The sequence below is a fragment of the Siphateles boraxobius genome, unplaced genomic scaffold, assembly GCF_051911475.1.
Source record: "Siphateles boraxobius isolate OS27281-9 unplaced genomic scaffold, OSU_SipBor_1 12, whole genome shotgun sequence".
In the NCBI taxonomy this organism is placed as follows: Eukaryota; Metazoa; Chordata; class Actinopteri; order Cypriniformes; family Leuciscidae; genus Siphateles; species Siphateles boraxobius.
In genome coordinates, this window is record NW_027508722.1 from 8,729,849 (window position 1) to 8,746,180 (window position 16,332).

At 39.0% G+C, this 16,332-nt stretch overlaps 1 protein-coding gene across 1 annotated transcript in view; it reads right to left on the bottom strand.

Moving 5' to 3' along the window:
* cdkal1 (CDK5 regulatory subunit associated protein 1-like 1) overlaps positions 1 to 16,332 on the bottom strand; it is a 462,830-nt gene that overhangs the window by 368,419 nt on the left and 78,079 nt on the right. Inside the window, exon 4 of the mRNA XM_077207373.1 lies at positions 2,097 to 2,181. Within this exon, the coding sequence (XP_077063488.1) occupies positions 2,097 to 2,181 (85 nt within the window). The remainder of the gene's footprint in view (positions 1 to 2,096; positions 2,182 to 16,332) is intronic.

A 16,332-nucleotide genomic window follows, 5' to 3' on the forward strand; every position in this document is an offset into this window, starting at 1 on the left:
GGTCCTGAGACTTTTACAGAAGATACAGTCATGTGAAAAAGATAGGACAGCCCATGAAATATTTTATACTTTTGTAATAAATATGAACATATCAATATTTGATCTTCTTTCAAACAATATCTATAGATAAAGGTGATGTAATTGAACCAAAAACAATGACATTTTAACCATGATATCATTTATTTAACAAAAAATGTTCCTACTGAGGAAAAAGTTAGGATACCCTATGCCCTAATAGCTGGTATTGCCCACTTTGACTGAAATAAACTCAATAAGACGTTTCCTATAACTGTCTACAAGTTTCTGACATCGACTGGGTTTCTCCCACTCCTCCATACAGAATCTTTTCAGCTGTTTAAGGGGTTTCTTGCATGCACAGCCCGTTTCAAATCACGTCACAGCATCTCAATAGGATTAAGATCCGGGCTTTGACTTGGCCATTCCAGAACTCTCCATTTCTTTCTTTTGAGCCATTCCTTGGTCGATTTACTGGAATGTTTTAGGTCATTGTCATGTTGCATAGTCCACATTCGCTTCAGCTTAAATTTTCGGACAGATGGTCTTACATTTTTCTCAAGAACCCTCTGATAAAACGAATAATTCATAGTAGATTCTATGATAGTGAGTTGGCCAGGCCCTGCTGCAGCAAAGCAGCCCCAAACCACGACATTTCCACCCCCGTGCTTCATAGCTGGTATGAGGTTCTTGTGCTCAAAAGCTGTCTTTGGTTTGCACCACACATGTCTTCTGCTACTGGGCCCAAACAATTAAACTTTGGATTCATCTGTCCAAAGCACATTGTTCCAGAAGTCCTGGTCTTTGTCTAGGTCAGGGGTGCCCAATCCTGCTCCTGTCGATCAACTCTCCTGGGGTGCGTTTCCCAAAGTCAACTATGGTTGCAAGTTCCGTCGTTACCAATAGAGTTCAATGGTAATTGCGAAAATAGTTGGCCAACGATGCATCTGGGAAATGCTCCCCTGCACAGATAATCTCTAACCCTAATCAAACACACCTGAAGCAACCAATTAACGTCTTCAGGATCACATGAAAATTAAAGGCAGGTGTGTTTGATTAGGGTTGGAGATTAACTGTGCAGGACAGTCTATCGGCAGGAGCAGGATTGGGCACCCCTGGTCTAGGTGTTCTCTAGCAAACTTTAGTCTTGCCCTGATGTTAATTTTTTTGACAGCAAGGGTTTCCTCCTTGCACACCTCACATGCAAATCAAACTTGTGCAGTCTCTTTCTTATGGTAGACGCATCTACTTTGACATCAACTATGGCAAGAGTTACCTGTAGTTCCCGAGATGATATTTTAGGATTGTTGGAGACTTCTTTAAACATCTTGCGATCTGCTATTGGGCTGAACTTGCAAGGACGGCCTGACTTGGGCATGTTGGTATTTGGTTTAAATGTTCTCCACTTGTAAATTATTTTCCAGACAGTGGAATGGCTGATTTCGAATATTTTGGAGATTCTTTTTAAATCCCTTCCCAGACTCATATGCATCTACAACCTTCTTTCTGAAGGCCTCAGAGAGCTGTTTTGATCTCACCATGGTGATTTCATTCACTTACACAAGAGCAAACTAAATGTCTGAGGTTTAAATAAGACAGGCTCCTCCACAATCCTACAATCCTCTCTAACGATGTTCTAATCTTATGCACATAATGTGAGCAACCTGATTCTAATTTAATGCACTTTAAGTAGTAAATAAATGTGGAGCTGTCCTATCTTTTTCCTCACCAAATATTTCATTTCTATTAAGGACTATCTACTTCAGTTTTATTAGTTTTTAGTATTATTTACATTACCTCCATCTCTCAATATTGTTAAAATGAAGATCCAATGTCCATATGTTGAAAAAGACAAAGGTTTTCATGGGGTGTCCCATCTTTCACATGACTGTATATTTAATATTTAAACCACTTCTATTATTGATTAAATATCATGATGTGAAGAACGTTTCAACCAGTATAACAAGAAGTCTCTTTAAAAAAATGTCCTTTAAGTCACAGAAATTCACGTGTTAATTTTCCAGACCCTAAAGTAAATACACATAAAACTTTCATGCAGTGACCGAGTTAAAGAAACTTACTTTATGGAGTTCCTGAAGTGATCTTCTGCAGGGTTTTTGACTGTGCAACTGTTCAGTAACCACAGATCAGCGTCAGATGGATTATCTGGAGAAAAAGAGAGACAGTTACAGATTAACAAGTTACACTAGAAGATTCCCGCCACTATGATCTGTCAAAACTATTCACACAGCTGTAATGCAATATGAGACATTGTCAAATTAACAGCTGCACATGAGAAGAGTGTTTCTAAAACTGCACATCACAGTAAATTATCTACATGGTAGGAAAATAGTTTCACTACATTCCAATGGCCTTAATCCTTTTTTCTAGACGCTTTATTAAAAATGAGAAACGTAAAGCACACTATGACTTTAAACTGGTATTGTGCATATTTTAATCTTTCTTTCTTAATGTATGCTCATATTTTTTATTTGAAATGGAAAAATGTCCACAAATGCTCCAATGACTCAACCCAGCCCTTGGCATTAAAAGCAGCCTTATAAAAATAAGCATGCAATTCTAGTAAAGCAGAGTCAGTTTGTGCAAGTCAATCACCGATTGAACCCAATATGCTAAAAGCATATGTTCCAGTTTCCATGTCTTTTCTATGATTTTCATTCAGAATACAGTCATTTTTATTTAATCATTTTATGTAGACTGCCATATTTCCATTTGTATGTCAGGTTACATTCTTTAGAATGAACTGATTAAAACGATTATGCATAATTAGCATACAAACAACTCTAATAAAGACCATAACAGACAGGCTAATGTTGTAATGCTGCAACATAAAGCACAACAGTATCAACCTGATGAAAAACAGCAGTGCAAACGAAAATAGAAGGATGTAGACATTTCAATATTTCCAGGTTTTCCATGATCATAAGAAGCTTAAAAGCATGTGTATAATCTGTGTGACCTAGTGGTTATCACACATGATTGCACACATTTTCCACTACAGCACTGAAGACCCAGATGCTAGATGACACACCTGAGCTACGGAGGCTTGACTGCAAAAATGTTAATTTATAGAGCACATTTAATCCCAACCAAGTTAGACCAAAGTGCTTTACAAGAATAAAATAAAACAATGTACATAAAAAACAAAGTAAAAAACAAAATAAACAAACAAATAAGCAATCAACAGTATGCAAGGAAAACCCAAGATAACGTACTAAGGCGTGTTAAATGCCAGGGAGAATAAATATGTCTTGAGATTTAAAAGCAGGGCTCTACAGTGCGACCGCATTTGCGTCTCAAAATTACTGCATGCGACTGTAAAAAAAATAATTTAGGAACACCAGTGCGACTGGCCCAATCAGGCCCGGTTCTATGGGGGTGCTAAAGAGTGCACCCTCAGTTAAAACTAATAACAGAATATTGGCCAAACAGATTTTGCAAACGGGCCAGTGCATATTTGCGTTTTCAGACTTTGCACTCTGGAGAGCGTGATGAGAAAAGTAGAGAACGTGTTTTTGCAGCGTTGAGCAATGTAGCCTGTACAATCCCAGACATATCTGTTGATTTCTTGAAACACAATGGCCAATCAGAGGCGTTTAATTTAAAATCCCCTCACCGCTCAAAGCGCTGGAGTTTGTTCAGAGTTATACAAGCTCACGAATCCTCTCATTATAACAAAGTACAGAAACGATGTAAATAAGAGATTCATTGTGCAGTCTAGACAACTTCACTGATTATAAGGAAAGTTTGTGAGATCACGATGAACTAAGATGAGCAAAAGCAATATTGATTTTATACAACAATTCAATAAACAAAGTTAATATTAAGTGACTTACATTTTAGAAACAGTATTGTCAGATTTTGCTCTATTTCATCAACAAAAATAGTTCCAAACAAAATCACAGCTGAACTGCTGAGCATCTCAGAGCAAACACAGGTGTGTAGTTTATGAAAGAATCTGTGTTTTCAAACAAATCTAGAGTCAATGATTCAATGACTCATTCATAAACAGTAGCTTGCTTTGTTCCTGAATAAATCAGCCGTTTGAACGTATCGATTAAATGAATGCGTTAAATAAATCATATTTATTTGAAAATAATTCAAATAAATGAATTAAATAAATGATTAGTCTCTCCACTGTGAAGGCCTCCTTCCCTTCACCTCTGTAGAGATAAAATGTTGTTTCACGGTTCACGTGGCAACGCAGAAGTGATAAAAAAAATATATTCCTTGTACCTTGGAACCTATTTAATGTTTTGCATTCTCGAGCCACCAGGCACTGTTTTGTGCAAATGAGCGGCCGGATCGCATTAAGGGTTTTCTGTTAGAACGGTGTCGTGTTAGCTAAGTTAATAACTAATGATCGTTGCGACGGAAATGAATCAATCGAAACTAACTTTAGCTGGACAATAACTTTACTCTAGAGCTGCTGTAAAGCCAAAACAATCTGTTACTTTAATTTCCTATTATCATTGTAAAGCTGCTTTGAAACAATCTAGAATGATTCAGTGACCAAGAGAGTGACTTGCCACCCCCTACTGGTGTTTTTAGTTTCATTTTTAAATTAATCACATCAGTTATTTAAATAATTTAATATTTCTATATTCAAAACCTATTTAAAACACAATCTCATAACATTGTTATCATGAATTTAAATGCATTCATGCAACTTCAGAGCCTTATTAAACGGTCTGTAAACATACCTAAATGCCACTTTTTTTGTTTTTATGCCACCTCTGCAGTGTATTCGGTCCTGGCAGATACGTCACTGTACTGTTAGACAGATAGCAAACATCAACAATAAGACTCAGTAGGCTTGACTCCAGTTTGAGTATTTTCTTTACTGAAATCTTGATTGTTTTCTTTTTTTGTAAAATGATGGATCTATTCGAAGGATAGACAAATAACGTTGGTGGTGGAGCATTCAGTTTGCATGTACACTTGTTGACGATCTCCTTACAAGCGCAATGACTCCAAATTCCATCAGATGTCGCTACATATCATTTCTAACAAAGAACTGACACTGATAGGTGTGTGGCTGCCTACATTGATGCCATCTCTTACATTCATCATTCTTAATCTCACCAGAGAATGACTTTGCTACATGAATGAGATGTGCCATGCCTCTTACTAGACTCTTCCAGGCAGAGAAGTTTTCGAATCTTTGTGATCCAAGAGACTGCTCTGTAACTTTTGTTGCAAGAGAGGTGACTTCAGGCCGAATGTCTTTGTCTGCATCTGGCTGCACTAGCTCGAACGATTCTGCCTCATCCTCTTGATGTGTATTTGGCTGGCAGAGAAATTGAGGGCCAAGTAACCAACTGCATGAGGCCAGGTAAGCAGCTGGAATCGGCCTGGTTCCATGATCTGCAGGGTTCTCATCGGTTTGAACGTACTGCCACTGTGTTGGTTTGGTGGAGCTCTGAATGCGAGTTACTCGGTTAGCTACATAGGTATAGAACCTTCTTGATCTGTTGTAAATGTAGCCCAGCACAACACGACTGTCTGTATAGAACCTGACTGCTTTCAACTCTACATCTATTTCAGATTGGATCAGTTCTGCCAGTTCAACTGCCAAGACTGCTGCACACAACTCAAGGCGTGGCACAGTGTGCATGGGGTAAGGAGCCAGCTTTGTTTTTCCCATTACAAACCCTACATGCCATTTTCCATCAGAGTCCATGACACGCATATAGGCTACAGCCGCTATTGCTATAGTAGATGCGTCTGTGAAAACGCATAAGTCCATCGTTTTACAACATGATATGGAAACTGGAACGTATGTTCGCTGGATATGAATCTGTTCCAGTTCAGTTAAGGAGTCAGTCCATGCTTTCCATTGAGCCTCTTTCTGCTTTGGGAGAGGTGTGTCCCATTCATACTGCTCGGAGAAAAGGTCTCTTACAAGTGCCTTGCCTTCCACTGTAATGGGGGAAGCAAATCCAAGAGGATCATAAAGACTATTTACAGTTGACAGAATGCCTCTCCGAGTGAATGGTTTCACATCTCTTGACACTCTGAAAGTAAAACTGTCAGTCTGGAGTTCCCAGCTTACACCCAGACTGCGCTGGGAGGGCAAGCGGTCTGCTCCTAAATCTAAATCCTTAAAGTCACTTGCTCGTTCTTCTGGAGGAAAGGCCTCCATGACCTTTGTACTATTCGAGGCTATTTTGTGAAGTCATAAGTTGGACTCGCCTTGTAGGTCCCTGGTGCGTTGCAGGAGATCAATGGCGTCAACCTCCTTGGACACTGAGACGAGACCATCATCAACGTAAAAGTTTCTGCAGACGAAGTCCTTCACATCCGTGCCGTGTTCATTTTCTCCTTGTTCTGCAGCTTTCCTCAGCCCATATATTGCTACTGCGGGTGACGGGCTGTTCCCTAACACGTGTACAGTCATCCAGAAGTCAATGATCTCCTTATCAGGATCATTATCTCGGTGCCACAGAAATCGCAAGAAATTGCGATGGTCCTCTCTGACCTTGAACCCATAGAACATTTGTTCTATATTGGCTGTAATGTCTATTTGCTCCCTCCTGAACCTTAGTAGGACTCCAACTAGAGTTTTGTCGAGGTTAGGTTTTGGCTAGGCTGCACTGGACCCTGTACTCTCTCTGTTATGTGAATCTTGTTGGTACATGGCTCAAAGAAAGAGGAGCGTCCATTTTGAAGGACATGTGTCTTGTAGGCATTAACTTCTTCGTTCTTGTGAGCACCACTCAAGCATAACTCTCCAACTATGACCCAGCCAAGGTCAAGGCGTTGGGCATACGGTGAGTTGTGAGGCCCGTTACGCTGTTCACGCAACTTATGCACACTCAAAATGTCTCTACCTAGGAGGAGGAGAATAGGAGCACTGGTGTCAAGAGAAGGGATCTTATCGGCCACAGGAGCGAGATGAGGAAAATATTTAGTGCACTCAGGCGTTGGGATCTCTGATCTGTCGTCAGGTAGGTTGTTACATTCTAGCAGAGTAGGAAGTTTCACCTTGGTTTTACCATTGAATGACTCCACTATAATGTTAATTGCTTTCCGCCCTGCAGTCTCCACTGTGCCGGAGCATGTTTTAAGAGTATAGGGGGATGCACTGCTGTTAATGTCTAGCAGATCGAAGAATTGTGATTTTACTAATGACCGGTTGCTTTGGTCATCTAGTACTGCATACACCCTGTGAACCTTACTTGGATTGTTTGCATGATAAACCTTGACCAAGCAGATTTTCAAGCATGATCTGGCCTTGGTAGAGCCACCACATATTTCTGTACACTTGGACGTGACTATAGGTGTTCACTCTTCATGCTCCCCGCTTTGCTCGTCCTCAGCTGCGTGCTGAAGCTGCTCACCAAGCGACCAAGTGGCCATTCCAGGATGCATCGCTGAGATGTGTCTGTCGCTTTCACACTCATTACATTTAAGCGTTGTCCTGCAATCTTTGGCCATATGCTTGGTGCTGGAACAACATCGAAAACAGATTGAATTCTCCTTCAAGTATGTTCTCCTCTCATCAAGCTGTTTCCCTCGAAACCCACGACATTTTGATAGCGGGTGTGGTTTATTATGTATGGGACACTAGTTATCCGGTTCATCCTTGGCAGCTGCATTAGCCTGTGGAGTGGTAGTTGTAGCAGTGACTGCCGTCTTTCTGACTGTCACAGTTGTTCTGGGGAGGTATTTTGGTGACCTTTCCCCTTTGGTGTGGCTTGGGGTAGAGGAGAGGCTAAATGAAAAACTGGGGTCGTTACGGGTCTTTGCCTGGGAACATACGAGGTTGAGAAAAAAGCTGAATGGTGGGAACGGGACATGAAAATCCTCCTTGTATTTGGATCCCTGCCCTATCCAGCGGTCCCGGAGGGAGAAAGGAAGCTTCTCCACTATTGGATTAACACCCCTTGATGTGTCTAGATATGTGAGTCCAGGCAAGTATCCCTCCGCTTTTTCGCAGCTTCTAGCTCTCTTAGCAAGTCACCTAATTCCACAAGCTTGTGTATGTCTCTGTTAGAGATGACTGGGAAGGTCTCTAATCTTCTCAGTAGGGCATTTTCAATAACCTCTGGGCTTCCATACATTTCTTCCAAGCGCTGCCATATCATATACACACCTGCTCTAGGATTGTTAACATGTACTGACCTTAACCGCTTGGCTTGTGCTGATGACTCCGGCCCAAGCCATTTTACGAGGAGGTTAAGCTCTTCATGGTCAGATAGATTTAGCTCCTTTGTGGCTGCTAGGAAAGACGATTTCCATGCCCAATAGTTTTCTGGACGGTCATTAAAGGCAAGGAGCCCAGAGCTAACCATTTCCTTTCTCACCAGATACTGGGCTAGGTCTGCGTTCTGAGGAGTTGACGGTGAGTTTATTTTGTACTGGACCCGATTAGGTGCTGGGAAGGTAGCAGCTGGGTATTTGTTTGGGATATAAGGAGCCTTATGGGTAGGTGGAGGTGCGTAGCGCCCATATGCAATGGGTTTGTAATTTTCTTCCTCCTTAAGTGGTCTATACACTGTATTTTGTGCCCCGTTGATAGTGCATGGGAGACTTAGGGTTTTATCCTGTTGGATTGGCTGCTGTGACGTACCATCATGAAACTCCTGGGACGTACCATCATGAAACTCCTGGTGAGCATGTTGTTCAAATGGTTGGGTTTCTATATAGTCTCTGGTGCGTTTTGTTGGATCTCCAAAATTCAAATTCTGATACTCACCAAGAGGGTCTCTTTCCATCTGTTCAGCTGCTGCTGCCTCTTCATATATTGCTGCCTCTTTTGATGCTGCTGCAGCTTCCTTCTCTTGCTGCAAAACATGAAGATTGGCTTCTATGGTTACCTTTTTTTTCATGATGGCTGCTGCCTCCTCTGCATAAGACACCTTTATTTTTGCTGCTTCGGCCCTGGCCCTTGCCCTCGTTGCAGCGGCGCTGACAGATGGGCTCTGGAGGACTTGAGAGAAGAGGAGACTCTGGACCTCGTCTGCATCTGAGACTGACGTGTTCCATCATCGTTGTCGCTCATCTTTTCAATATCTTGATTGAGTCTGAAGGTTTATGCTTCTGAGTGCTTTTCACAAAGTTATTTTTGTTGTCTATCCCTGCTATGTGGGCATCATTTTACTATTCTGTCCTGGCAGATACGTCACTGTACTGTTAGACAGATAGCGAACATCAACAATAAGACTCAGTAGGCTTGACTCCAGGTTGAGTGTTTTCTTTACTGAAATCTTGATTGTTTTTTTTTTTTTGTAAAATGATGGATCTATTCCAAGGGTAGACAAATAACGCTGGTGGTGGAGCATTCAGTTTGCATGTACACCTGTTGACGATCTCCTTACAAGCGCAATGACTCCAAATTCCACCAGATGTCGCTACATATCATTTCTAACAAAGAACTGACACTGATAGGAGTCAGAACACAGTGCAAAGATGAATTTTGTTGAAACTTATTTCATTTGATTGATAACTTACTCTTCCTGATTTTGTATTATTTTAACTCAATTTATAAATATAAATTCATGAATTTGACATAAAAGATGACATTTAATAAGGTTAGAAAAAATGCCCTAACAAAGGTTAAAAAAATGCCCCGGCAAGTCATTTTAAGGGAGTCAAATATCACCTCATAATTGGAAAGGCTGATTTCTGTCAGTGATCAGAAGGTGCTCCTAAAAAGAAACGTAAGCATAGAGCCCTGAAAAGTAGTGAGAGATGGGGCATGCCTAATATAAAGAGGAAAGTAATTTCAGAGTTTTGGTTCAGCAGTATTGAAAGGGCGATCACCACGGTTTTTAAGTTTAACTCCAGGAACTGTGAGTAGGCCAAGGTCGCGAGATCTCAAGTCTCTAGAAGGGGTATACAGAAGCAATAGATCAGTTAAGTATCGAGGTGCCAGGACATTGAGGGCTTTTTAGACAAATAACACGATTTTAAAGTCAATCCTATACTGACCAGGGAGCCAGTGCAGAGACATTAAAGTGAAAGTGACACGTGATGGCCAAGTATGGTAACCCATACTTGGAATTTGACCTCTGCATTTAACCCATCCAAGTAAGTGCAGACACATTAGGAGCAGAGTAGTGAACACACACACTGCAAACGTGGATACACACACTCAGAGCAGCGGGCAGCCTTGAGTGGCGCCCGGGGATCGATTGGGGGTTAGGTGCCTTGCTCAAGGACACCTCAGTCATATTCCTGCCGGTACTGGAATCGAACCAGCAACCTTTGGGGTCCTTGAGATGTTTTGACATGCCCTGACATTTGTGCTTTTTTCAGTTGCTTATAAACATTAATTACAAAGGTGTAATTACATTCTATTTAGCACAAACAGGGCTATCATAATATGTGAGCAAGATGTATGTACATGTTTGTATTTGAGAGAATATTGTTTATGCATGGTTATTGAAAAAACTAAAACTTAAAGTGTCTGAAATAAGGCCACAAAACACATACTAAATATGTGTCCACAAGACTTTTGACTAATGGGTGTTGTTGCCTAAAATTTTTGCTTCAAAATGATCTGAAAATCATCCTGCCTAATCATTTACAAAAAACAATACATTGATTTAAATTTTATAAGACACCTTTTGTTTGGAAAGGCAATATGCATGGAAGCGTGTTCACACCTGAGAAGACAAAGGCCGGATAATGTGCAAGCTGCATATTAATGAGCCTTTCACACAGCTGTGTCACTGGGTACCAAAGAATGCGACCTCGGACAAAATATATATATAGATATTTTTACTCATCTTAGTAGGATAGCAATATAGTTTGGATGTGTTCATGTACATGTTTACTAATGTAGGTGCGAGAGGGAATGAACGGCACAGACGCGCTGTATAACTGTAGTAAACAACGCGTTCGCGTCTGTGCTGTTCATTCATCATTTAGCCTACACACAGACACGCAATTCATATTTAAACAGTCTTTTTGCAGTTTACAGACATCACGATTAGAACAAAGCACTTAAGAATAAATGACATACTACATCAGCTGGATCCGTTGCTCCTCGAAATGAAACTACCAGCACTTCTTGTACATTTTCCAGGGTTATTAGATAGTACTATTCCTCACAGCGTAGGGATACGCTGTGTACACAGCGGTAGTAAGATACTTACTAAACTTGATGTGTTTTATAATCCAGCTGGTGTGCGTTGGCATGTTTGAATGGCTTGCCTTAGATCATTTGCGTTTGAATAACGCGCGCTCTCCGTGGGCGTGGCACACTAACGCCACATAATTAGGTATAATGAGCTGGAAAGAAAAAGACTGACATCTCTTTTCAAACAGATTACATAAACTGAGAATATTTGTTTTTTATATAAATTAATTCATTTAAAAGAGGAGCGTTCAAGCTTCATTATGGAAAAGTATTTGCGGAATTAGTTAATTTTCGGACGCGTTTCAGAATGGACTTCACTGACAGAGAGAAGGCAAAACTAGCATCATTTTTATTTTTCTTTATTTGACTAAAAGCACAATACTTTGTTTATACTGTGATTATACGGAAAAAATACACACTAAACAGGATCGAATGATGTATAAAACTAACACATAGGATTAAAATCAACAGAGTATTTTGAGTCTCTTTTGCACTGATAAGAAAAAAAGCGCGACTATCGCGCCGGCACGATATCAGACCTTTTATTTTCATTTAGGAGTAAAAAATAGCTTGAAAGCCTCAACTTAACTTCGTTTAGGCAATCTAACAGTGGCTGAATCATTCCAGCTCATGCATTTGAGTATCTGTTCTATTCCGCTTAGTTTTTCACATGGATCAGGTGTACCATGATTAAACGCCTGTGGTTTGGAGAGGTGAATATGGCACTCTGCTCTCTGAACTCACTCATAGCAGAAAGCAAGGTACTCGTAAAGGACACAAGGACTAAATTACACACTTTCCTATGAACGTTTATACGAGTTTGTTTAGTGCATATCATTTTAAAAATAAATCACACAGTTGTTCCCAAATAAAGGATTTCTTCCTTCTCGTTCTGCTGTGTTTGCTTAGTTTACTGGTGTACTTTTAAAGATATATTTGTAAAGCAGATATGATTCCTTAAAGGGATAGTTCACCCAAAAATGAAAATTCTGTTAGTGTTGTTGTTCCAACCCCGTTGTTCCAACCTCGTAAGACCTTCGTTCATCTTCGGAACACGAATTAAGATATTTTTGATGAAATCTGAGAGCTGGATCACTCCTCCATAGGCTTCAAAAGGATTGAAACTTGCCAGCCTCGGAAAGTTATTAAAAACATCGTTAAAATAGTCCAAGTGACTACAGTGGCTCAATCTTAAGTTTATCAAGTGACGAGAATACTTTTTGTGCGCAAAAACAAACAAAAATAACGACTTTATTTCAACTATTCATTTCCTTCTCTGTTTGCCTCTAGTCAGTTACCTTTGTGTAATAGCGTAGAGCTACGTCACACGTAGGCTCACTATTGGCCGACGCTGGTCATGTGGGTGATGCGTGTGACGTACAACAACAGAAACTCTACGCTTTTACACTAGTGAACTGACTCAAGGCCCACAGAGAAGGAAATTAATAGTTGAAATAAAGTCGTTATTTTTGTTTTTTTGCGCACAAAAAAGTATTCTCGTCGTTTGATAAACTTAAGATTGAGCCACTGTAGTCACTTGGACTATTTTAACGATGTCTGTAAAAACTTTTCAGGGCCTGCAAGTTCAATCCCTCAAGATGCCTATGGAAGAGTATGGAGGAGTGATCCAGCTCTCAGATTTCATCAAAAATATCTTAATTCGTGTTCCGAAGATGAACGAAGGTCTTACGGGGTTGGAACAACATGAGGGTGAGTAAATACTGACAGAATTTTCATTTTTGGGTGAACTAACCCTTTAATAATTGTGCACCTATGAAGAAATAAATGATTTTATTGTGGTTTTTTGTGTTAAGATTTATTCCGTAAAAAAGGAGATTTGGCTATTTTTAAGGGAATGAATGTGAATGCAGACAAGGCTGTGGAGATCCAAACATGACAAAAACAGCACAAACAGTCCTAACCAGATGTGACGTAACACCGCAACATGCGAAAAAAATTCAATTTCTGCGACATTGCGGCTGGAACATACAAACTATGACAATGATATTCTCGGGTAATGATTATAAGAGTGACAATGGATATTTTATGGGAACAAACAACTGTATTGTATTAGTCACTCAGTATGTATTTTTAATAATGATTAAATGGTGTAATATTTATGAATTAGATTATATATTCATCCTTTTTGTTGCGAGTAAAGTGCTCCTGCAAAGACTCTGCTGACACTCCTGATTGGTCAAGTCAAGTCATCCTCATTTATATAGCACTTTTAACAATGTAGATTGTTTCAAAGCAGCTTTACAGAGATAAACATATTATTTAAGGTAACAGAGATTGGTTTGGTTTTATAGTGGTTCTTGAAAAATGTTTTTCCAGCTAAAGTTAGTTTTGATTGATTCACTTCCGTCTAAATGATCATTTGTTATTAAATTAGGGGCCGCTAAGACGACACTGTTCTCTCTAAACAGACTTTAAACGTGAACCTGTGATAGACGCTGATGGCGTTCACATGCGCATTAAGAATTGATTCTATAGTTATGTGCGTTTGAATATATGTGCGCAGGTTTGTTATTCCTTACAAACCATGCCTAAACAAACTACTTGTCTTGTCTATAAATTTTGATGCAGAATTTTATTTTATCTTATCACTTTGGGTAGGTACGCGAACCGAAAAATTCCACAAAGCTTTATCTGTAGAGTGGTAAAGGGATCCTCCATAGGGAGAGGCTAGTTTTGATTGTTTTGATTGTTTTTGTCGCGTCTCGTAGTCATGTGTCTGGTGTTGACAGAAAAATTGCTGGAATCTTACTGTCACTTCTGGTTAGACCACAGAACTATACTAGAAATACTTAAAGTACATGAGGACTGTTGAGGTCCAAAAAAAGTTATGGCAGAGAGCAGTGTGAACTTTCTTCTAAACATCTCAATTTGAAAAAGTAAGAATACAGGTTTAGAACGGCATTATGAGCGAGGGGAAAAAATGGTGAGCCTATATTATGTTAGGGCCCTATGAAATCAGTTTTATTTCTTCCCAAATTCCGCTTTTTCCGTAAAAATAATTATGGATTCCATTTTAATGGTTAAATTAAATGTTAATAGTAAAATGTCTAATTAATTGAAATCATAAAACTTAGTCAATTGAACACCAATTTATTAAAAGTTTAACAAAAATGACATGTTTAGGACCCTATGAAATGTTTTTTTCCTCTCAAATTCCGTTTTATTTTTTACCAAATTCTGTGTTTTCTTGCTTTAGGTTTTCTGAATTCTATTTTAATGGTTTAGTGAAATTAAAATTAAATCAAACATTTATTTTTTATTTAATTTCTAAGAAATTCTGTGGTGTATTTTTATTTTTCTGGTAATCAAATGAAGGTATAAAACATTCTTTTATCTTTTTAATCATATGAAATTAAACCTTTTGTCAAACGAAGTGCTGCACAACAGAGCTTTACTGTTGAAATTAAAACATGGAAGAAAAATGTATTCCTTAAAAATAAAGTTTTTTTAATTCATTATTATTATTCATTATTATTCATTATTACTATTGTTAGTACTAATATTACAATGAGACAAAGCTATTCTACTGTACAACAGTAATATATTTCTGCCACAATTTCTTCAAATTTTCTGTCAAGATAAACCAAACTTTTATAGACCTTTTAAGACCTTTGAGTTTGTGTTTATGATATGACAATATTTTTGGCAAATGAAACAGTAAAATGCTGATGAAGTGACTCAAAGCAGCTCTGGAGATGAAGTTCATGTGTTTATGTCCTCATATAGTGAGGTGGAAGAGGTTGAAAACACCGCAAGCATCACGCATCCTTCAATTTGTGTGTAGGAAATGAAACTGCATGTTTAAATTGTCTTTTTGCAGTTTAAAATTCACAGACACTAGTCTATCTCTTGACTTGATTTAAGTTTACTGACCTGCTTATTATTTATTCGCCAAAAATTTGACCAATTCTGTGAAATTTGTGACTGGTCCGCATTTTACGCATTGTGGAAATCATAGGGCCCTACCTATATGTCCTTTTTTTGGGCTATGTAAAAACAGACACATGAGACTCTTATTTGATAACCTCAAAAAACACTTCTGCGAAAGTGATGCTTGTAGGCCTTCACTGTAGGATGACAGTTGTATGTTTGGAGAATGAAATGGGGTTGAGAAAGGCAGGATGTCCAAATGATGATGAGGAGAATGAGAAAGCAGGAGTTTCCGTCAGGGCTGCATCCGAAAACTTAGGTAGCTGACTTATGTACTCATGGCCTTATCAGGCAATGACTTTGTAGGCAGCATTTGCACACAAAAGTACCTCACGAAACCTGTTTCGAACAGACTTCTGGGGCAGCGTAACGGTTTAATGATTTACAGCAAAATAAAGCATGCTTTGGTGATATTTAAGCAAATATTTAATTACCACAATGGTAATTTCTCGCTAGAACAGACATCAGAATTGGAAATTGTTGGGAAAAAATTTACATTTACAAAAAAACTGACCACCAACCGCAACTTTCAAATGCCATATTTCTTTTTAGCTTAAATGTCATGGAATGGAAAGTATTGATATGAAAGTAATGACATTATTTATCTTGAACTTATCAAAATAATGATCAGAGGTTTCCATGATAATTTAATAATCAATTATGAAGAAAATTATACCTGTGTGATATTACCCTGTACCCACATTGGACCAGCGGTTTGGAAAATGGATGATTTAGTTACGGGCGCCCATCTTCTGGCGGAACGCAGGAATTCATTCGACACGACCGTCACAGTTGTTTATGGGTATTCTCTAGCCATTGAAAGTCCATCAGTTGTACAATAGTTATTGCGGTGCATTATGGAATTGAATGAGTGCACTCGATGATGTCCTCTATGGTTTCGGATACCACTACAAATGGCTGTTCCCTAAAATAATGCCCTTTTTAAGGGTATAGGGGATGATTTCAGACACAGCCCAGGTGTGTTGGAGCAGTGTCACATCCCTGCTGGATAAATCAGTGCTTCATGAACACTAAACATCAGGATGCAAAATGATTACCTTACATAACCCGAAGAGAAGTGCACTCAAAAGACATTTAGAAAAAGTATTTGCATAGTAAAATTTAATACATGCCTTAAGTATAACAGGTTTATTAATTAACCAGGTTTATAAAGAGACAAGGGTCAATTCCCACCACAATTACCACTAAGAAATGTGTCACTTTGCAGACACACGACAAGTGTGCTTTTTTTTTTT